The sequence below is a fragment of the Poecilia mexicana genome, unplaced genomic scaffold (genome assembly GCF_051168715.1).
Source record: "Poecilia mexicana isolate PSO_F unplaced genomic scaffold, ASM5116871v1 scaffold_2, whole genome shotgun sequence".
Classification (NCBI taxonomy): Eukaryota; Metazoa; Chordata; class Actinopteri; order Cyprinodontiformes; family Poeciliidae; genus Poecilia; species Poecilia mexicana.
Window position 1 is genome coordinate 27642371 of NW_028263371.1, and position 24383 is coordinate 27666753.

Here is a 24383-nt window from a genome sequence, read left to right on the forward strand (position 1 = left end):
AAGGGGTATGAAGAGGGGCTTGTTTGGCTGTGATTAGACACAATGGAGTCAGTGCTACTAATATAAATCATTAAATGATGATGGTTGATGAGCAGGTTATGCAAATATGGAGATTTCAATTAACCAGCTGTTGTGACGATGAAATGAAACCCATAATTTGTTTTTCTGAAAGAAATGACAGTTCCTATCACCTACTGCAGCATAAAAATAAAACACGTCTACATTTGTTCTGTGCTGCATTTTTTTTCCCTTTTCTTTTTTTTTTAAGCATTTCTCTCTGATTATTATGGGGCAGAGCCCCATAACAGAACAATAAAGTAGCAGAATGTGTGGCTCTTTTCATAAAACTTGTTGTAGGTAGAGTTAGACAGATGCCAATCAGGTATAAGATTATAATCACCGGTTTAGTTGAATTCACAAAAACCCAGAAGGGTTAGCTTTGCTACGCATGTGACTTGTTTGTCAAGCACAACCCACAGATGTTCAACTCTATTGACGGCTAATTTGGAGGCAAGGTCAACACTTCCAAATTTTCCATAAATAATTTTACCAGTGATTGGGCACATTATTCTGCTACAAAAGACCTTGGCTATCGAAGAATACTTTTGTTTTAAGTGTGTGTGTGATTTGTTTCTAGTTCTGCTTAACTTGGTGTGATTTTCTGTCCGGTGTTTACTGGTACAAATGAGAAGAAATTAATAGTGTTGCCTTTTTGGGTGGTTATCCTTCCTAGTAACTTCAATTTAGAGGTCAAATGTTGCAGATTTAAAACTAATAACCAGTTGGGTTTCTGAAGTAAAGTAAATAAAAACTACTAGCAACGTTACTCTAGCCATTAACATTTTTTTTCTGTTTTTGAAAATATATCTGCATGTACAATGCATGGTTTCCATTCCAACAAAAGATTGCTTTAAAATCAGTGTCTAAATTGAACACGAACAAGCAAAATCCATCTTTAGCAGAACTTGGAGTGCTAAGCTAAAGGTTCAGCCAAAGCAATTGTAGTTCATCTTTTATATTGTTTACCTTTTTGTTCTCAAACATTAACAGTTAGCTTCTTAGTATTTCACATTTTCTAGCAAAGAACTGTTGGCATGTGGACAAAAATCGTTGTTTTTGCTAAGCTTTTGTGTTACTGCTCTGAGTCAAACTGTAGACCGAAGCAGTGTTCTTGTTGAACAGCTCATTTGATGCTGTATATCACAGAAGTGATGGGGGGAAGAAACGATTTAAAAATTAAAACTCCACCTTTTGACAGAAGACAAACTGCCTCTGACTACTTTGTGCGCAGCTTCACCTCCTCTTTCTCCAGTCCCCTAACGTAATCCTCTTTTGCCTTATGCAACCGATCTATTTCATCTTTTTTAGCCTTTTGCCATAAAACCAAAAACATCACGGGGAGTTGGAGATGGCAGGATAAAGTATTTCTTTCAACAAGATGTGGATTTCCAAACTTTGCGTTCTAAGCTTCAAGGAAAGCTAAGAGCAGTGGCTAGATTCCTGTTTTCAAAGGCATCCACGCAGGAGGGAAGACGGTGAATAAACCCAGAATAAGGCCATGTTTTTCAGTATAAAATCTCTTCCTTTTTTTATTTTTTTATTTTTTATTTTTATTTTTTCCCTAAACTGTCATATTGTCAGCTCAGCATGCTTTGCGAATATTTTAGGCGCAGCAAACTCTTTTAGTAGCTGCAAGCCATCCATATATATATATATATATATATATATATATATATATATATATATATATATATATATATATATATATATATATATATATATATATATATTTTTTTTTTTTTTTAAACACACTTGCTTTGTAAAGAACTTTTCCCTATTATAATGATCATTTTTGGCTGTGCGGTGCTCACAAGCTGTGCGTTTTCATCCGCTGGGCTGATTAGTACAGAGGAGCCAATTCTCCCCTGTTTCAGTCTCGGCCTACCTCGTTCTCGTGGCTCTTTGAAGAGCCTCACCCAGAACTCTGGCAGGCTGCAGGAGACAGAACTCACACATAGTGAAATCCACTGAGATGATGCTCTGTGTTCACTCGCATGATTTTAGCCGCCACTATTTGGCAAAAAAAGTCTGGTTAGGGTGAATGCCACTGGTCAGAATTGACTGGAAAAAGTAATTCAGCTAGTACAAGTACAAATTCAAATGTGAATCTACAAGAACACAAAGTACTGTCTATAGACGCTCTCAATGCAATCTGACTAAGCTTAAGATATTTGTCAAAGACCAGGAGGAAAAAGTTTAGTCTCTTTATGTGCAAAAGCTGTTAGAAACCAGCCCAAAGTGAGTGAAGGAGGGCAAATCACGAAAGCACGTCAAACTTTAAACATTTCATTTTTGTGCACTAAAAAGAAACACTGTTTTCTGTTGGCGTTTCACATTAAATCCATGTAAACTACAGAGATCTGTAGATGTTACACTTTTTAAAAACACTGAATCCTTTTTAATGTAAACTTATTTGGACTATTGGATGCGAAGCAGGTGACGACAAAAGCATCAAAATCAAGACTTCTCCTCCAAGTTGCGATTTGGCTTTGTTCCCTGCAGTAATGGCACTACAATCATTGCACAGATCACCCTTTCCTGCATTGCTCAGCCTCAAATGCTCCAGAAATTCTCAAATCATTTGAAAATGTACTTTCACGGAGCTGCAAGCTATACGCCCTGAGCTACAATCCATCCGGGCGATGATTTCATTACATTACAGAGCGTTGCATATAAGGCCATCACATCTGCTTCAACACACGCACGCACAGACGCACACAAGCACACGCGCACACACACACACACACACACACACACACACACACACACACACACACACACACACACACACACACACACACACACACACACACACACACACACACACACACACAGACTCATTTGCGCAGCAATACACCCTCAGCCTGCATTCCTTCCACTGCCTTTGTCCCCATAGTAACATCTCCAAGGATGAGAGGAGACACAGTTTGCACTCTGACGTAGACGCCAAGGCCATTGGCGCAAAAATAATAAGAGTGTAATAGAACTGCAAGCAGAAGTCCATGATGGGGTATACATTACATGCATTAAGTGACTTTCTCTCTGCAACGACAACCATACCTGATGAATCTGCTGTTTCGTAACGCTTTTTAAATGGCTGGATTCCTGCTGATGGAGGCAGCTATTTGCTTCGATGCTTTAAACCATAGTAGTCGGGATCACCTGCGGTTAATTGTATTCTTTTGTACTGTCAACAGGCATCACTGTTGTTGGCAACATTTCACAAGCTTCACTTGATAATTCATACTTTTACATGAGATCACCAAAGAACCTGCTAATTTACTGAATCACTTGACCTCGGATAACATCTCCCTGCTGTTTGTGTGTGTACCTGTGTGTTTTAGCATCTCTCACCTCACAGGGCATCTTTTTCCCATCAAGTACTACATTGTGAGGTCCCACTGCTCCTTATGGATATCAAAGTCAGGAACCATGTACTCTCCTCTACCAATTAACTTTCTTATTCTATTTTTGAATATAAATCTGAGCATATGATGCATGATAATGCTGAGATTTATAGTTCAAGTTGGGGTTATAGCATGAAAACCGGAATGGATAGCCATCTATTTGAAATAACTAAAAAAAAAAAGAAAAGAAAAGTGGTACATGGATAAAACTTGTGTACAATTAATGGAAGGTGTCTTATGTTCCCACCATATTTGGTGGGTTTGGCTACAGAATGAATGAAAAATGAATGGAAGTCAATGAAAAGTCCTTGTGGAGATGGACTGTGTGTGTATGTGTGGTGGGAGTGTTTAATAGATCTTCTGACTTGTAAAAGTAGCAAAGTCAAGGACAGAGAGAATAACACTTTGCTGCTGGAGACCTGTTTAGACAACGCACATCTGAGCCGTTTTATTAAGAAGAAATGAGATGCATCGAAAATCAGAGGGCATGAGTTGGAAATTAAAAAAGAAAAAAAAAATCTGATGACCACTGTGGTGAGAATTATTCTGCGGCTGTTAACTACGACTATTTAAAGATGTGCGAGTGTGATGTAGGAGTTATTCTAATGAAAGGAATATTTTCACAAGAGATTCAATTCACTCCCAGTGGGCGGATTGGGAGGCAGCTGTGACTTACATTGCCCTAGAAAAAGTGATGATAACCCTGGATGTTTCTCACATTTTTGTCATGTTACTTTAATATCTTTTGTGTGTATAAGATAATTTTATTTTATAGTAAATAAAAATGTAAAGAATGTGACTATATTTATCACCTTCACTCTGAAACCCATAAATAAAATTTTGTTTATCCATTTGCCTTCAGAACCCATCTGAGTTACTGTTAAAAACTGGATGGGAAACAAAGGGTTAACATTAATATTACAAAAAATTCTTACATTTATTGTGATAATGACTGGCGTAATATTCATAGTCCTTTTTGCCAATTTATTCCCAATATATCACTGCAAATAACCATTGCCCAATAAATGCATTATCCTGTTTAAATAAAACTCATCCAACATTGAACAGTCGCAGAAAACGGTTCTCTTACACTGCTACATGTTAAACAGTAACTGCATTAAATCATGTCTTTATAAATATATAGATGTTAACGAACTTATGAAATCAACATTGCAAAAAATAGCTTTCAATCAAGAAACTGTAACAATCTGAACCGTGATGTTAGCTTTTTCTGGTTTGCAGAAATCCTCAATTTAGTTTTGTTGAACTATTAAAAATAGTAAAGTTGGTCCTAGATCAGATACTGTGAGCCTATTACCTCTGCATCTGAAGCCAGGTTACCAATCCCAAATTAGCTGCCTTACAGTCCCTGCAGAGATCATAAATCATAAATCGGAGTTTATGCAAATTGCAAAACGTCCTTTTTTTCCCACAGAAATGTTAGCAAATATATAGTTGGACAAACATTTGTTGCTCCCTTTCTGAAATGGAGGATTGGTTCACAATCTGGTAGCAGGAGTGAAAGTAGGATGAGCTGTGAGAACATAACAAAACATTCTCAATACTATACCTGTCACAATAAACCAAAATTTTTATTAAAACAACTTTTTTTCCCATAATATTGATGAATAATGTAAGAAGTTCACTTGCCTTCTTTAAAGACAGATTCACACCATGGTGGAGCAAAGTGGTGGCAACATCATGATGTGGGCATGTTTTTTTTTTTCAGCATGGACAGAGACGCATGTTGGAGGAAGCAAAAGACTTTAAACGGTTAAAAGTTTGAGGTTGTAACATTGCAACCACATTCGGATTGACCTTAATTCTACATTAAAAGGCCCAATCAGTGTGTGTATGTGTGTGCATTCAGTGACCCAGCAAATCCAATCATAGCTTCTGGCAATTATTCAAACCTACCAGTCAACTATTGAGCTGTCAGCGTTGATTTCCTCACGGCTTCGAGGAAATGAGAAATGGAAGACCTCGAGTCCACCCATGTCCATCTCTCTTTGAGCCGCAATTCCTCCTCAGAATTATACCATCACTACAAATAACCATCCACCGTGCTCTTTTTAACTCGCAACACACTGTGACTCACCCTGCTGAAGCTCTTCCTCTAATCCTGCTTGTCAGAATTTCAGAAAATTTTTGGACGTGTCATTAATAGGCAGAGAAACACACGAGGACATAGATTTACTTTTTGTGCATGCATTACTATTCAGGGCGTTATCGGAGTATTTATTCCCTGCCCCTGGTGCACAGTTGACCCATAAAATTACTAAGCCAAATGGATGTTTTGACTTAAACAGTACCCTTAGGATGTTTATGCTGCAGCCCAAAATGCACTGAGCCTCAAATCTACCCCAGGTTATTGCTGGAGCATTCCAAAAAACCCAAACTGCTCTCTCTTACGTCAACACGTCTGATATGGGACTGAGATATAAAGGTGCTTTTAATGCGGAATGATCTGGTTAAAATGCTGGCTGGTAAAAAGGATCCGCACATTTGCATAAATCCACACCTTGGGCAATGACTTGTGTTGGAGATGGAAAGAAGTGTGTGGGGAGTAGCGGAGGGGGAAACAAAAAGGAGCTCTACAAACTGTTGCACACGGGGAAAATGAATCCCAGGCATCTTGTTCGTATTGTGTTATGTGGCCATTGTTTGTGAATGTCAGGCTGAGGCTTTCCAGCTCTCAGCATGCTGGAGGGGGCTGCAGCTCCGTATTGCAACAGATACTCGTACACATTGCTGTGCCTGCACACACGTGCAGCTTCAGCTCCATTAAAGTTTTCAAGAGAGGAGGGGAATTACTGAAGTTTTATTCCAGTGTCTACATCGCTCTCTACTGGTTGAATACAGAAACTGCATGCAAAATCCTGACCTACAGTGTAATCCTCCATTATGTTTACATATAGTGGATGCCGTCTCACAAATGGTATTTCAATTAATCATTTAATAATTTAACATTTACTTTATATAAGGGTATCTCAGAAAGTAGCCTACCCTGATTAGACTGTATTACAATAATAATTGCACTTTGTACTATTTTTGTTTCTTTGCTATTTTGTTTGAAATATTCGAGGCTCTTATTTGTCACAATGCCACTTTTGATCTAAAATAAATTACTCGAAGAAAAACTAAACATAATTTGGTTAGAGCAATGGGACTCATATACACTAATGAAGAAGCACTCATTACTATTTATTGTTATGTTATTACAATTTAGGAATTATTTTGATTAATATTGTTAAAATCTAAATTAAAAAACAGAAATCAGCATGAGGAAACTGCTGAATATTTTTAGTTTTATTACATAAAACTAAAAAAAAAATTGTTTTATGTAATAACTACTGAATTGACTGGAGTCCACTGGACATGGTGAACTACAAAAGTTGATAGCTGAAGATGGAGTGTGTCCAAAGTGATGTATGCATGCTTATTAATTGAAAGTTCAGAAAAATGTTGATGGGAAAAGTACAAAATCAACCAAGCATAACTGCAGTCTTGAAAGATTAAGCAAAGGCCATGATAAAGGTATGGACTACAAGTGGAGTCGGAGCTTCAGGAGCCGGTGTTTGTCCACAGTGTGGGTCGAGTATGATGTCAATGCAGTGAGATAACAGACAATTTTAGAGTTCTTCATGTTGAAAAGCTTTTGGGGATTCATTTAATTTTCCAGCAGGAATTGGCTACTGGCCACACTGTCAAAAGTAGCCAGTCCATGGTTTATGACCATGGTATTGCTAAGTTTGACTGTTGTCCTCCTCCTCACACAAACCCTTCAAATAATCCATGGCAGAGCTCAAACACTCCACTCCAGTAGGGCTGGATTTCTGTAACTTTTAGATGTGGGTCTGATTCAGCACCCCCGAGTCAAATATATCAATAGCGGGGCTTGTAGTAGAACATAATTGCATGCTGAAGAAACAATCAAGCCATTTGATTTAGGTGTGTTAGATCAGGAATGCATCTAAATTTGCAGGGCATCTGCACTCCGACTGGAGTTTTAGATCTCTGCGGGGAATTGATTAAATGAAAATCAGAGATGCCAGAACAGACTGCCGTTAAAGAAACCTGGGATTTCTGAACACCTGAGTAGAGCCACAAACTGATTCACTGCACGGCACACTGTTTGAGGCAGAACCTCATGCTGAAGAAGCCATAATTAAATATTGAGTAGTTGTACTGTACAGTATCTGATCATGCTTTTTGATGGACCTACAATCTTTAGTCCGATGTTGGTCATATGGTAGCATTCAAGTTTTTCTTTAAGCACAATTTTTTTTTGTTTTTTTATTAACTCGCCAAACTTTTCCATAATTGCTATTTCAGCTCTAGCTTTTCTACTATACAGTAACATATGTTTATGTATTTATTCTTATATTAAAAGTAACTCTATCCCGGTAAATCTCCATACCGAATTGGTTAATTTTTACTTTGCCACATGACGTGTCAATGGCTCAGCCTCTGTTTGCAAAACAATCAAAATGATATTGATCAATACACTTTCAATACTCATCTGAATAACCAATGATGGGTGAACACCAAATTGTTTTTGATCTTCCTTACTATAAGATCAAGAAACGGCTAAAAAAAAGCTGTCCATGAACCACAAAAAAGCTTCTCAAAACACAGCAACCACCGTGTTTTCCACTTATCCCCGTCACCTTTCTTCTACTTCAGGCCCACCTTGGTTAGATACATGCTGAGCCTATGGAGGGATGTAATTGAACGGTACCTGTACCTTTTATTACTAACAGTGTCCTGGAAAACTGAGACTCTATCAAATCCCAGAGCCATAAACACGCTCCTTAGGTCTAAAGAGATCAATCAAATGAAAGACTTCCAGCTGTATCTTTCATTTCCTCTGTGGTAGAAAATGAAATGCAGTGGTAAATAGATATATTTGATGTTGGAAAAAAGACTAAATTACAAAACAGTTGAAGGATGAGTTTTTTTTCTACCATTTTCTCCATTTGTTTGAGTCAGCTTTAGGAAGAAATTTTAAAACAGTTTTCTCTCTTGAATAATGATTACTGCCTAAGTGCTTTGGCTTTTATGTGACAATTGAAATTTTAGTTGCATAATTATGTTTTTTGTAGGTTATGTAAGTCTCAAGTACAGGGTTTCCCTCCAGGGAAATTTAGGTGAATGAGGAGTGACTCAAATTATATTCATTTATTTTTATATAGTCCGCCTGACCATCTCTCTTGATCCATTTTTCTGTTGTTGTGACTTGGGTTGTTGCAGAAAATCACTGATTTCTACTATATGTTTTTAAATAGCATTTAAATTTGCTGATGCCATATGTAGTGCGTGATTTATTGGCATCCATAGATATTTTTTTTCAGAAACAGAGGAGAGAAATGATCTCAAGCAGTGTACCTGGGATCCAAGTGTCCCTGGAATTTGCCCCAAATTGTTCCTGTTTTAAGCTCGTCAGCTGTTACCAAATGGAACCGAGCCGAGGCACAGATGATGGATCTGAAGGGCATATGTGTTTGCTGGTGATGTTTATACACACAGTCTACGTGTTTGTATAATAAACAGCTCTGACATAGTGGAATTACTTCTGTGTGAGTCAGGAAGATGAGAGAGACAACATATCCCCGTGGATCTGCGAACGCCCTCACACAAAGATAACCGGCATGTGCGGGAGGATGCAGACACACATGGGGCAAAAACAAAAAAAAAAAAAAAGAAAAACAAAATCAAACTCTCGCCCAGACCGGATATTAACACGATTCAAGGAGTCACCTGGGTGTGTCATTTCTAAGTGTCTGCAGTGGGACTCGCCTCAGGTAATCCATAAGCAATTATTCTGTGGAGACATCAGACAGGCCTGTCATATCCGCTCCCCTGTCCACGAACGCACTCAGGCAAGAGCAAACAATGGCATAAGCATGCACACACCCACACAACCACAACCTTGCAAACATTTCCACATTCATATACAAATGGGCCTGTTTCTCTCACCTTTTCTCCCTTCCCAACTCTCTCCTTCAAAAACAAACACATTGAATATCACACGTTGTCTCTTTGCTGTTTGTCTTGCTCGCACAAAACCACTCGACTTTTCTCTCTTCTTACATTTTGGCAGTCGACTTTTTTCTTCTTGGAATCTCTCCCATGGAAATTATTCTCAGTCTTAAGGGGGTCTTCGCAGCACCTTTAGAAAAACAACCGACAATGAAAGAGGAATAGCAATGTGGTAGAATGAATGTTTATTTCAATAAGAAACGCGCTTTAAAAAAAAGTTCACACAGTGTCTTAGATAAATAATTGGCATCCCAGGTAGAGATGTGTAAAAAGCCTTCGAATCTTATTTTCTTATTTGCTTGCTTACTTAAAATATTGCTAACACTCAGTGAAAATGATGGTGAGGGAAGGGAGCCACTAGTGTTACAACAACAAATAACTCTGTTGGATTCCAGAAGTCCAAGAATGACTTCTGAATCCTGCCAAGGAAGATGTTCAAGGCATACATCACCGGGCCATGCCACTTGATGTCAGACTTTGGCAGACTTTGTACTTGCTTAGAGTGGGGCAGCTCTTACAACTGACTTGCCAACACCTTAGAGACCCACCACTAGATATGCTGGAGGTCATGTTCCAGGAGTTGGATATCTATACAATCTGCTTGTCCCACTATTTGCTTTTTGCTGCTATTTTTTACTTTGCATGGTTTTTATAGATAAACAGAAACAGAAAACATCAGACAAAAAATTATGATCAAAACATGGACAATTGTCACCAATCTTGTCCGGGATAAAGGACAAAATAACACATCCTTGTCCTCAGACTGTTTTCAGTCTAACTGCCTGATACTTTGTGAAACAACTCACTTCTAGAAGGAAATGACAATTTTCCTCAGTCAAGACTCTAACACCTCCATAACACCCAGCCAGTATACCTTTATTTCATACCTTTATCTTTTTGTGTTGCTTGGTTGCTCTTGCTCTCTTCTCTCTCTTTTACATTCTCGTCCAATTAGCTGAGAGCACAAAAGCCCTTTCCCATTTGCAGTGCAATGAATTATTGTCTCTTAATTAGCAAGGCGCTAAAGGCCTGTCTGTCCAACTTTGCTGCATCCTGGCTGATGTTATGATTGAGAACTGCAGACTAATTGGTTCCTTGACTGTCTGGATGAAACTGCAAGGCTATTGAAGAGGGATGAAGTGAGTGATTGGGAGGAAAGGAAAGTTTAAAAATTAAAGATCAAGAAAGGAGAAATTCAGAAGAGAGATTACTTGTGGCCACAGGGTAACTGGAAAACAGAATAAAAAATGGAAGCGAATTAAATGCAAATTTGTTTTAGTCTTGAATAGTTAGAATGGCTTTTATCAGTCAAAAAATTTACTTTCAAGTTGCATAATTAATATCTTGCAAATTGGTCATTTTAACTGGAATTTTACCCCTGGCTTTGCCAGGTCAATGGATTCCATTTGTGCATCCCTAAGGCAATTGGCACCTTGGCAGACAAAGATAAGAGTTCAAGATTGAAGCACACAGCAGCTTTTTGATTAAACACATTAGTACAGAAGTGATGGAAACTATTTCACAAAAAAAAGCACGAGTCAACACAAGATTTGGCAAGAAAGATTAGAGTTTCATTTGAAAAGTAGCAGCTGGCAAGTGGACTCTGCTGAGCTGGGCGTCATGTTCATTAATGCCCCCTTGTCTGCTGTCCTTTCAAAGCTTGTAGGTGAGTTTTAATATACGTTTGCTGGAGTAAAGTCATCATTCTTTTATATATATATACTGGCTTAACCTTGCATACCAAGTGAGCGATAGAAGTGTTGCACCCTGTAGAGCAGGAACAAACCTCCAGCAGAAAAGTCTGAGTATGCATCTGCCATCACCGACTGGAGTTTTGAGAAGAGAGAAATTCTCACCAAAAACCCAAAGCACTGACCCAGTAGTGCTTTATATGTTGAAGTTAATTATATTTTTCACAGAATAAATTTGTTTAAAAAAAATGTTTTCCTTCACTTGGGTTTATTAAATTAGCTGGATTTTTCTGGGTGTGACAAAAGCAAAAAGCAGAACAGCGTAATAGAAAAAAATCTGAGTCGTGTCGACTGAAACCTCCCAAACTCATCCAGCATCATTAAAGGCAAAAGGCATAAATCATTATTTATCTTTGGCTTGGAAACTGTCAGAAATCTAGGAGTCAGCATCAGATTGTAAAAACCTGATTGCTACAGCAGTGCTAGCAGTAAAATATACAGATCAGACATTACATTTTAACCACGGGTGAAGTGAATATAACCCTGCGAGACTCTGTCTTCAGTGGGATGTGTTGTGCAGCCACTGAACATTTTGTTCCAAACGTTGATGTGTTAGAAGCAGGAGAAATTGGCTCGCTAATGGATTTAAGAGAGTCTCGCAAATGGCAACGACTAGACTTCTGGGTCAGAACATCTCCAGAACTGTTGCTACCTTTGAGTGTCCCTGGTCAGCAATTGTCAGTATCCATCAAAAGCAGTTCAAGTAAGGAACAGAGATAAATCTGCGACAGGGTCACGGGCCACCAAGGTTCACTGATGCTGGTCCTGAGAGAAATGAGACATAACACACAGTGGATCACAGTGGGTTGTATTTGGGGCTGCAGGCCAGTCATGGTGTCCATGCCGACCTATTGTCCACAGATGAATGCTCCGACATTGTGCTCATGAGCATCAGAACTGGACTACAGGGCAATAGAAGGTGGCAGGAAAATGTACCTGAAATCAAAGAAAAAAAAGGTTCAGAAGTAGCTGGTTATTGACCAATAGACACCTTGACCTTTAGAGATAACGGATTATTTCAATGCGACTTGTTTTTATCCAACCTAAGCTTTGTTTTTCCCCTTCTCCTTGTCAGAAATTTCCAAAAACTTGGAAATAATCCTTCAGCTGGACTTTAATCTTTCCTCTGCTCGCTATGGCCATCTGCTGTAAGTTCATCGTGTTTTGCTCAAAGCCTCCAGCTAGATCTAAAATGGTTAATCTAAACCGATCAAGCCAAGCAATGGGATCCCTTTAGGAATAAAGAAATTGATGGACAAATTCCTAATTGCATATGGATTGTGTTTTCAAAACCTGCCGGATACACTGAGTGTGGCTCATGTTCTTACCTTGTGTCTTGGGAAATGCCAAGATGAATTTTGTGATAATGAAAAGCAAGAACTTTGTGAAATCATTACTTAAAAGGAGTGATGGAGAAGAAATGTTTCCAAAGATTTATCTTATTTTCAAACAATGAAGATCAAATCAGAGCATATCAAAAGATATAGAAGTCAAATCAATTGAGATGATCTATTTTAGTTCTTAATCCTAGAAATTAAAACCTAGGAGGTAGGTTTTAATTTCCAAAACTTGTCTCCTATTATATTCAGGCCATGGTGAAAAGAACCAAAACATTCTGATGGGAATTATTGTGAATTATTCAGCAACATGTCCATATTTTCCTGAATCCTAATAGTGACATCTGCTGGACTCTCAGAGGAAGGACTTCTGTTTTCTTAAAAACTGCCCAGCAGGAAATGAGGATGACGATGAAGTTTTAATGGTTTTAATAACTTGGTTTTGTAATTTAAAAAATCCCTTAATTAGGTTGTGTAGAAGTTTTATATATTGTAGTTTCCCTATAGATGGATCTTTAGAAGAACATTTGATAAACGGTGTGCTAATTTTTACTATTTTTCTTGTAATTTCTTTTCAAACACTGTCAATTTTTTCCACTTATTTTAAATCATCGTTTTCATTAGCTTGAAATGCAACCTGGAGGACCTTGAAAAAGTATTCAGAACTATTAAGCTTTTAAGCATCACAGCCATAATCTTAACTGTGTTATTGAGATTTTATGTGAACACAAAATAGGGGAAAAGTAACCAGCAATAGCTGTGCAAGCTTTTCAACGATTCGTCAAATGACTAACTGAAAAGTGTGGCTAGCATTTAGGGCTTTTCTCCAGCTGAAGGGCTAACCTTCCTTCCAGTCTTAATTTATCCGCTGCTTTTAATAAATTTTCTCCCAGGATTGTCCTGTATTTAGCACGACTTCCTATTAACTCTGATCAGCTCCTTATTTTTTGCGAAAGAAAATAATTCCTATTAAAAAAAAAAAATCTTGAGGGACTTCACAGGCTCCAGATTGCCTGGATGAGCGCAGCCGCGTCTGTACAGGCACAAAACGGCGACGCACTAAACCAGCTCTGGTTTAATTTTTGCACAAAAGTGGGACAGTGTTTGCCTAAAGGAGGGTGAAGCGGTCCTTTTGAAGGACGGTCAACTGTTTAAATTCCCATGAGGAGAAACTGAGTCACTTTATCTGTGTCTTGTTAAACCACACTGAAAGTGCCCTTAGGGAGCTCCGGCTGCTTGAGTAGCTGGACGCTTACACTGGTTGTCATGTGGATGTACACAAGAGCCAAGGTTGTGCAGAGGAACAACACGAGCTCAGCAAATCCTCCCCAATAAAAAAAAAAAGGTTAATAAAACGGTAGGTCTTCAACCTCTGTGGGATGATTCAGCTGAGCAGCGAAATCCCAAGATGCATTATGTTAGTATATCGATTGTTTCGAAATGTCACACAGAGATATTGTATGAGGATACAGGCAGGTCAGCAGGCAAAATAACGTTGAGCTGGAAGAAAAAGTAAGAATTTAGAGATGAAGTATTATAATATGCATCAAAAGTCAAAGGTGAAACTTATTAACAGCAATGAATAATTATCCTGTGTCCTGTCTGGCACAGGGTTACCTTCCAAAGCAGCTGGATTCGTTGAATCTTTAAGATCAGTGTCACAGGGAAATCCATCTTGCAAGGTCCAAGCTTTTCTTTGGGGGCCAATACACAGAAATTGGTACCAGTTGGCAAAGAGTACTGGCAGGTGCCTCACGCAGCAGCGGTCAACACTGGTAACACCTGGTCACTCACTGGCTTTAAGAAATGCTTTGTTTAAAAGAAGCTTCATCCAATCACCTGCTAACTAAATTCTCTACAAGTCTCCAAGTAATTTCAACAGAGCTTTTACACCTGACAGTTCTGATTACACACAGCTGCGTTCTAAGCTAATTTCGAGATGATTATACTCTGAGGACATAGTTTACATGCCAAGAGCATTTGCAGGTGTCACGTTTATAACATTCTTTTTACTGTTTCTTTGCTTCCATGAGCTTGTAAAAAAAATTATTTGAATGTTTGGAAATATTTCAAGTCACAAAAACGCACACAATCCAAGCTTTGAGATTAAATGAGCATCATTCATCACAGAGGATGTGTATTTCTGTATCTGTATATTTTGTGCAAAACGCACTTAAATTGCTAGTTGTCTTTTTTGCTTAAGTCAATTTAAAACTATAAAATCTTACACAAACCCCTGTCTAAAAGTAATAGTTTGAGTGTTTCAAGAAGCATCAACTAAGGTTTACCAAATATTCTGTCAGACAATCCTTACTGAGAGAACACACTGAGCTGTGTGAAGGACAAACAAAGCTGTAGTTAACAGCACATCTGTTTAGGGATGAACCCCTGCCGTCTGAAAACAATCACTCCTTGAAAACCAGGAAGAGACCTTGATTGGATGCAGGAAGTTCACGATAGACTTGACGACTTCCTCTTGTGCAGGAAATTCCCAAACTAGGTGAACTCTGTATTTCGATGTCAACCAAAGTGCAGACTAGATTACTCAGACAAAATGTTGGGTGTATAAATGAGGACATGATGCTAATCAGTGCCACTGTTTTACTCGGATCAAAAATTGTAAAATTTAAATTAGGTATTTTATCGTCATTTTGACAATCACATTGACAGATGGAAAAAAAATTGGTAGATGACTTGATGGACAAAGCCTAACCTCCAGCATAGTTCTAGATTAAGGGTTTTCAAATCCTGCTGGGGAAACTGCTTGATGCACATATGAAACGACAAACCTGAAGTGAAAACGAAAAAAGTTTATTTCCCGTTGTCCATTATCCCAGAAAACAGTGTTGCACCTGATTTTCACAAGTGTTCACAGAGACTGAACATAAATCACCATTTTTAAAAAGTTCAAAAGGACACATTAAACGAAGCACTATGCTTGGATTAGATGATGGGAAGCATCATCTAATCCAATGGATTACCAAAGAGATGTCCCAAAAACCTCAGTTGTTCTTCATATGGTTAATGGTAAATTGTGTTGTGTACAAAACCTGATCTAATTGAGAAATGCAGATTTTTTTTTTACATTTGCATTGCAGAGTGAACTCTTTAGCATTACTATTAAGGGGAAAATTCATGTGGAAAATGTCACATTTGTTTCAGTTACCAGAAATCGATACTGGATTGTGCATTTTTACCTCTGTATTTAATAATATCTTGATAATACAACTGTTTGACAACTTTTGCCTATTATACATCACATAAACTCAGGATCACAAAACACATTAGGTCAGACAGAACACATCTCACCAGTATGAATGCATATAAATTGCACAAAAAGATGAGCATTTTTAGGCTACAAACCATGAATAAAGTGTAAACAATGTGCAAAAAAAGTCTATATTGGGAATCCAGCAATCAATATTTTCCATTCACCGCTTCTCACTTTTTAAAAAATATCTCAAACTTTATCATAGAATAAAATTCATCTGAACAGCCATGGCTACTTTGGTTCCTTGCTAAATGAACTGAGAAAAAATAAAACTGGCTTCGTGGGGTACAACAAATGTACAAAATATACATGTTCTGGATTTCACAGCAACCAAGACGGATTAAAAAGTAAATATACTTGTATATGTTTTGCGTACTTTATGGAAATTTCAAAGTGCTATTTTTATTGAGATGAGCTATAAAAATAATAAACGGCAACAAAAAAAAAAAAATTAAGTTGTGGCTTTTTTTTCCTTTTTGCAATAGTTCAAATATCTCTGTCAAAACACAAAGAATATGAAATCCATCCTCTGCTGTTTGCAGAGTTGTAAGAATTCAGGAAAACGAGCGTCCTAATATTCGTAGCATATTGAAACATATTCTAGGAAAGCTTGAAACTAACACCTCTATGCAGTGCCTTGCTAAAGTTTCTACATCCCTTTAAGCTTTTCATGTTTACATCCCCAATTTCTAGTGCATTTAGAATTTTAAATGATGGACCAACACAACGTATCACAAGACTACACCGTGCAAATAAAGAAGATGCAGAATTTTAAAAATATTTAAGAAAATGTGAATCTAAAAAGTGTGGCATGCAGTTGTACAACCAATTGCTTTCAGAAGTCACCTAACTAGTAAATGGTGAACAGTGTTTAATTTAAGTTGTTCTTTAAAAAAAAAAATCGCTATATCTGTGTCATTATTTAAAAAAAATGAAGGAGTGTATGTACTTTTTCAAGGCACTGCTGCTGCACTGGGTAACTGTGAACATATGCTGACTCGTTTTAGTGGCATACCAGGAAACAGCCATTCTGTTGACGATCTAGATAAGCTTGAAATTATATAAAAAATGGCTCAAACACAGAGATGCTTACTTGTTCTTTTTTTTTTTAAGCATGTTTTATGGTTGAGGTCAGAAAAGACACTGTTTATATTTTCCTGTTTCGTCCCTACCTCTGGATGCATAATCGTCCATGACCAGAATTTAATGTGGCTAACTGAAGCAGAAGAGGATGACTCACTCTTTGGCGCTCTACCCAGAAAGCATAGTTTGAATAAGTGTTGCCCAGTGCAGCTAGAAGGTAGTGACTTTTTGTGAGTTTTCACTGTGTTTTTGTACCATTTAGTTACCGGGTTCTAGTCCCTCTAGATGGTCTGGGATAGGGAGACCAGTGAGTATCGTCAGACACTTATTCCATACATTAAACACGGGACACACAGGCTGGATGAAGGAGACGTGAAAGGTGTGTAGGTGCTGGGAGCCAACGGCGTCGTAAAAAGCCACATATCCGGCATCGTAATCCAGCAGGACCCCGACCCGTCGCAGTTGGGGTGAGGGTTCGATGGCCAGCTCCTTGCTGTTGTGACGAACCACCCAGGAGTTGTTGCAGCGGCAGAGCACCCAAGAAGCCGAGTTCTTTCCAATCCACTCATGCTTGGGGGCGGACTTGTAGGCAATGCCAATAGCGTACCTGTTTAGCAGGAAGAAAAAAAAAATCTAAGATTCAAACAAAGAACATTTACTTAGGTAAATGTAGAAATGTTTCTTACCATGTACTCCCTCCAATCAGAGCCTCCCAATAGTGACGCCCACTGTCGATGTAGACGTTTCCCACCACGCCGTAGCTGCTCTGGCTGGAGAACCGATCCTGACTGTGGCCTTTCTTGGACGTGGTTTCGTCCCGCTCAACTGTGAGGTTGTCATGGGAAACCTTGAGCTTCTTGTGAGCAGATTTAGGATCCAGTTTGAATGGCTGGCCTGGTTAAGAAATATATTTTGACTCTTTTAAGAATTGAACTTTATTGTTGCATACAGAGGAAAATGTTTGATTTCTTACTGTTGGTTTTCAGAGTCCCCGGCTCACTGCTTCTGCTTCCTGCTTGATTAATGGCCTTGACAACAAAAATGTACTTGGTGCCGCTCTGCAAACCATGTACTGTGTAGTGGTTTTGCTTGATGTTCGGAACAATCATCCAACTTTCTAATGAGTTACATAGACCTAGGTGGAAGAGGGAAAGCAGTTATAAAGTAACAAGAAACTTTCCTAAAACTTACTACTGAAGGCATACTTTTAGTCCACAAAACAATTTCCTTTTTTAAGAAAAGCCAGCAGAAGATCAATGTACTGCTATGTGACAGCATAGTGTGCCAAATTGAAAAGGATGTGCAAGCCCTTGGCTGTGGGAGCAGGTAAGAGGGTAAGAAAAGGCACAAGAGGAAACAATTCACACCTCGTTGGCTTCATACCAGCGCAATACTTTCTGCTGCGAGTGTTTTCAGTGTGGGTTTATTTAATGGTACCTCTGCTTTTCCACAGTGCCTCCAAGGCCAAAGTGTTTTTGTGAGCGTACATATACTCCTCATGCCATTTTTCTTCTTTTCCTGAGAGATTGACATGGTTGTTTTTTTATTATTTTATTTTCTTTTCCTTACTAGACACTCGGAAGTCAAAATAGTCAACAGTGAAACATCTTTACACTGTTTACATTGGTGTAAAGATGTTTCACTGTTTGACAAGCCTGGTAATAAGATATTTTCTGACTTGAGGTAAAATGTTCGACTAATCCGGGCGCAACTGCACCTTGTAAGACGGACACTATTTTCCAATCATTACAAATAAAAAGCTAAAGTTAAGCTAGCTGTTTTGACAAGTTCAAGCTAAAATGAACAAATTTAGTTGCTTTTTTATCTTTACTGAACATATGAACAGTTGAAGACAACAACAAAGTTGAAGACCATTTATTTTTGTCTCGAGTTGGTTTGAAAAAATATAGATTGACTACAATCTCATCTATTAGTTGATGAATAAATCATCATATTCATTCGATTAAGAGGATATCATAAGCTAGAATAAACTAGAATGTAATGCAAAACAATTTATATTTTGTCATATTTGCATGCAAATCGAGGCGATGACCTCCTTAAAATAAAGCCTTATTGGTTTGACTGCAGATCACAGCTACCTTTAAATGTGGGTAAACACATCAGTCTAAAAATTCTCAAACGGTAATAAAGAAGCAAATAGTTTATATTTACAAAACTTCAACTTCCTGCTTGGTGGCTTCAGGGAGAATTATCTACCACTTGACCCCGACTTTGAAAGCAACATCTCTGTCAACAGCGAATGTGATAAGAGGGAGTGCGGTAAACATAACATCTTATTGAACAAAAAGAAACTGGGATGCGACAGCAAGAAGGAAATGAAGTGTCACATTAGTGTCATAAATGTTGCCTAATATTCTTTAAGCCTTAAAGTAATGAGGGTTGTAATGGAAAGAGAGACTACCTTATAAGGGAATGCTTTATTAGATAAACGTCAGGCATATAAAACAAGAAAATAAAGAGCCAAAGAAAGGAAAACTTTTCCTGAGAAGTCTTTGAATCTTTAAAAGACTTAAAAACTGGAGCAGATGAAAGACAGAGATGAGGCGGTTTGATTGAAAGGCAGCAGGGGAGCTCGTCTTCAGGTGCCTTGACCCCATTTCCCTCCATGTAGTTGTTGCTCACTCAGCCGTTCTCAAGATTTCTAAGGTCTTGTGGGTGTTTGACTGATGTGTATGTAAGTATACACTGCAAGGTAATTGTTCCATAAGATGTTCTCTGTCTTAAGTGACTGATACTAGGTTTTTTTTTCTTAGCTGTCATCTTGACAAAAATGTCTCCATCCTCTTGGTTTCATCTATTCTTACACAGGGAAAAAAACAAAAAAACTTTTCATTTCCATGAAGCAAAATGTTTCTCTAAAGGAAACAGTCTTTATTTATATATGCAAGATGTTAAATTTAAGGAACCTTTATCAATATGAAATTCAGGTCCTTTCAGAAGACGCCTGAAAGTACTTCTTCTGAGTCAATGTCACCATTATAAGAATTGCTGTTCTGCTGCATCCTAAATTGTCTATTAAATATGCATGTTGATGTCTCCCTGCTACTTACATTGTGTGAATTTGGATGGAGGGTGGAAAATTGCTGCATTTTAAGGATTCAGTGCAGCTTTCTGCTATGATCTCACTATCTTTCCAACTAATACATATTACAACATAATGTCCATAATGCACTTACTGGCAATGTTGGACTGTCCGGTGAAGATGGCGTACTGCAGCTCATAGGACACAACTGTGAATTCATCATCAGATGTCCAGTGGACACTGATTGTGTCATAGGAAGCTGTGCACAACTCTTCCCTTATGCATGGAGCGCTTGGAGCTGCAGAGAACCAAAAGCGGAAACATTATCTTTGGCCCCCCGATGCAAGAGATTGCATTAGAGAAGTCCCAAGCTGGTGATTCACCAGTTTTTAGTAGTTCCAATAAAATTCAGCCTAATAAACTTCCCTTATGTGCACAAGAATCTAATTTAAGACTTTTATGGTGGGGGGTTTGAAACTCATTCTGAGATGCAAGAGTTACAGGTTCAATAATAATGGCGATAGAAATAAATCTCCAAATCACATTAACACAGCGGGAACAGAGCTTAGCACAACCTCATTAGAAACACAAAATCTTAGTCACTTAGTGTATAATCACAGAAACTCCTGGCTCTATTTCACGGATGCATCGATTCGTGGGGGAAACAAATGTTATGAGAATTTAGTTGGAAACGGCTCCTTTTGTGTTAAGTCCATTGAGCTTCTTGCAGGAGGAGAACAGAGCGATGTAGAAAAACAAAGATACAAAGGCCCAGCTTGAAATGATTGTAAAGCCACTTCTTATCTCTTTTTGTGCCTGTCACTTGCTCCCCACTCCCAAGCATTCTGTCATGAGTGGCTGCACATAGCGGAGTGATTCAGGCTGATTCACTGAATGAAATACCCTCCAGCGAAGCCCTCATGCGTCGCAGAGAATAAATATGAGCCAACCGTTTTCACCGGGCTTCAAATCCACAACAAACCCCATCGCTCTTTTTTTTTCTTTCTTCTTCTTCTTCTTTCCCTGGTGTGCTGATCAATTAACAGTGACATTTTGATAGGTCCAAGCAAATGAAAGATGGGGATGGTAATGTTTGACATTAATTTAGGAGTTAATTGGCTGAAGTCTAACTACTAAAGCAATACTTAAAGACAGACTTGAAAGAAATTAAATGAAGAAAATTTAACTTAAAGTTGAAAGAAACTTCATTAAGTTCTCTGTAAAGTTTAAGTTTCACAAGTGTTAATGAATTCAGAAAGAAATCAGATTTTCCTTTAGGCTGCAAATATATTCTTGATGCAAAACATCTCTAACCTGTGAGGTAATCCAGATTCTCCAGCAACTTCTTCTCTCTGGTGAAATCCAGAGCAAACGTGTCAAACGTGTCTGTCAGGTGGATCTCTGGAATCAGCACCTGGGTTGATGCTGTTGCCATGGAAACCCTAGATTATTATAAATGGAAATGGAAAAAGGATTTTACACCTTCTGTTTTATCTGTGCTAATATTCACTCATTGGTCACAATTTAAAGCATAGGCCAAGTGTTGTGAATAGACTTCAGATATGAAAATCAGATTCCCAAGAGTTCCTGGATTTAGCAGTAGGAAAATTAATTTAGCACACAAGCCCGACTTGTTGAAATCAGTCCAAAAAACGCTCGATTGGGACTCGATACTTTGTAGCTGGTGAGGCTCGAGTTGAAATTTCCGCCAGGCAGTCTGACCTTTCATTGATGCTCTTGGCCGTCTGCAGGAAGCGAGCGTGATCCGTTTCCTTCAGCGTCTGATCGGCCTGTGTGATGAGAGCCGAGGATCTCTCGATGCACTGCTTGCAGTTGGAAATCTGCTGGGCCAGCTTCCGAAGCCTTTGAGCCTGAAATCATTGAAATGGATCATTATTAGAAAACTTTTAAGACGAATGGAAAATGGCAAGACTGCAGCTCTTTATGGGGCTACATGGAGACGAATGTTGACATTTGCACAAAAGGTCAAGACTGGGAAATTCTGTATTTCTTGATGTTTTCTCATTTATAGCAGTATAAGAGCAGGTAGAAAACCCTACAGGTTTAAGAACATCAATCTTGTTTTATCTAAAGTTACTCTGACTTGGAGTAGGTTGGTTTTAACCTTCTTGTCTCTCGAGTTGTGAACCAGTAAATTATTTTGTAAACACACAGTGAGTCTCAAAAGTGTACAATCACCTGCTAACTGCCAAATTTTGTCATGTAGACAATGAGACCAAGGTATTTCAAATCTTCTTTTTTTCAAATGTGATATCCATAAAACAAAATTCAAACATACCCTGCAGCCTGATTGTTTTTCCACAGTTTAAGTTTTATTCCAAATTATATTAATTTAATCTCTGCTCTCAAAATTCTATACACAATTATCATTATGACAAGATGAAAACATTTTTTTTTGTACTGTATCAAAATCAAGAAGAGTGAGTTTATGTCAGTGAAAGACCATACAAATAATTTGGTTTCTCTAGTTTACATTGTTTTATCAACCAAGGTTTTAGGGGATTATAAGAGCAAAATTTATGTGGAAAATATACAAATAAAATGGTGCGAAATGTAATGAAACCATCGTTTTATGGTGAAATCCCAAACTTTCTTTTAATTTTATTACCATTTTTTTAAATCAGCCATGTTGGTAATTTTTGTTGCATGCAAATCTGAGATTGTAGCTTCTCTTGTTTGCCATCCAGTTTCATTCCCTTTGCTTTTTAAGAGGGAGATTTAGGTCACTGGTTAGATTGAGGTCAAACGGCATTTCATCAGCAGTTTGGTTTGTACCAAAATAAACACAGAACAGAAACTGTATCCCAGGAAAGATTACACGGTAGCCACGACCTCTGGATCCAGTTCATGACAAAAATGCCAAGCGTCTGTGCACATTCTTTCTCATTCAGTGCTAAATGTTGGGATGGTTGAAGTTAGATAGTTGGGAAAAATAAAATAAACTCTGAAGCACTTCAAGTCTCATTACATGGAGCTTAAATTATCATTTGGGTTGAGAGTACAAGCAGACATCTTCTCCATATGCTGTGGGATGTCTCGTTGGCCAATCTGCCACCTCCCGTCTGTTCAGAAGGGTTTGAATCTCAGGCATCCGAGTAGTTTGCCATCTGCTGGCAGTTAAAGGATCATGTAAGCATACAGCGCTGTGAAAGAGTTTGCCTCCTTAATCATTTCTTTTGGGGGTTTTTCATACTGTAATATTTGAAGTGATCCAACAAATGTTTATGCTTTCAAAAGACAACCTGAGTAAAAACAAGGTTGTTTTTACTCAAAAACAACCTTGTTTTTGAGGTTGAAATAGAAGTTCTATTTCTTTTTTTGAGGAACAAAAGTTATCAAAACCAGCCTGATCCTTGAAAGAAAAAGTAAGTATTTACTACTATTATCTCTACCAGAACATTGTGCAGTAGAGTGCTTGTCCATCATTACATGATCTTAAACCCAATCACGCTCTGGTTAAACTGTAAGGTGATAATCCATAGAGGTCTTTCAAAACCTTCCATGTATTCCAGGTTTTTTTTTTTTTTTTTTTTTTTTTGCATTCTCTTTTCAGCTTTTGTTAGTGTTGCTCATGAATTATTTTTGTTTAATTACTCTTATGTAACTTCTTAACAAGGGCTTTTCAATAATTTAAGATTTTCGTGTTTTTTTGTTGTTTTTTTTGGTTTTGCTTTTGACATTTTTAACAGTTTGAGGACACAATAAAAGCACTGTGTGCTATTTCAGGTCACACCATTCTACTTTTTCACCTCACCTTCCCCTCTTTAATCTTGCTGCCAATGATCTGCCGCCTCTGCTGGATGATGTCAATCAGGACGTCGCACTCCTCCATGAGCTTGCCCTCCTGGCGTGATGCGTTTACCTGAAAATCAATTCACAGATGGCATCAGATTGACAAAGACGGGACGGGAGAACATAGGAAGTTTACAGAGTGTGTACATTTGTGTTGTGGTGTGACATGTTGCACCCAGAAAATATTTTCTTCATCCATCTTATATTAAGACTAGAACCTGGTGAATAATTAGGCTTTTCTTATATTTTGCTTCTGCCTTGAGTGATAAAACTAAACTACCCGTGTAATCTTAACAGCACAAATATGCGCGTGTGCGTGCGTGTGTGTGTTTGTGGATTTCACCGTTCTAGGACTTACAAGGGACCATGTGCTAAGATTGAGCTGTTTTAGCAATAAATAATTCCAGTGTTTCTACTGGATGAAAACGGGAGCATGTCAAACAATTGCAATATTAAGGGAAAAGATGAATAGTTTTGTCACTTAATTAGTATTATAAAAATTAATTACACTAAGATTAATATATTTAAATCCTCTTTTACTTGTAATATTCATGATTTTGCCATTTACCAGCTAAA

General features: G+C 38.1%; 2 protein-coding genes across 3 annotated transcripts in view; one reads left to right on the forward strand and one right to left on the reverse strand.

Annotated features, from left to right (window-relative positions):
• Positions 1-24383, forward strand: part of LOC106917008 (MSL complex subunit 3) — a 193549-nt gene that overhangs the window by 43816 nt on the left and 125350 nt on the right. The gene's annotated exons all lie outside the window — the stretch shown is intronic.
• Positions 15393-24383, reverse strand: part of LOC106917007 (E3 ubiquitin-protein ligase Midline-1) — a 31758-nt gene continuing 22767 nt past the window's right edge. Inside the window, exons 4-10 of the mRNA XM_014985664.2 lie at positions 23770-23877; positions 21717-21865; positions 21309-21436; positions 20149-20292; positions 17925-18086; positions 17638-17845; positions 15393-17558 (exon numbers count right to left, since the gene is read on the reverse strand). Of these exons, the coding sequence (XP_014841150.2) occupies positions 17210-17558; positions 17638-17845; positions 17925-18086; positions 20149-20292; positions 21309-21436; positions 21717-21865; positions 23770-23877 (1248 nt within the window). The 3' untranslated portion in view covers positions 15393-17209. The remainder of the gene's footprint in view (positions 17559-17637; positions 17846-17924; positions 18087-20148; positions 20293-21308; positions 21437-21716; positions 21866-23769; positions 23878-24383) is intronic.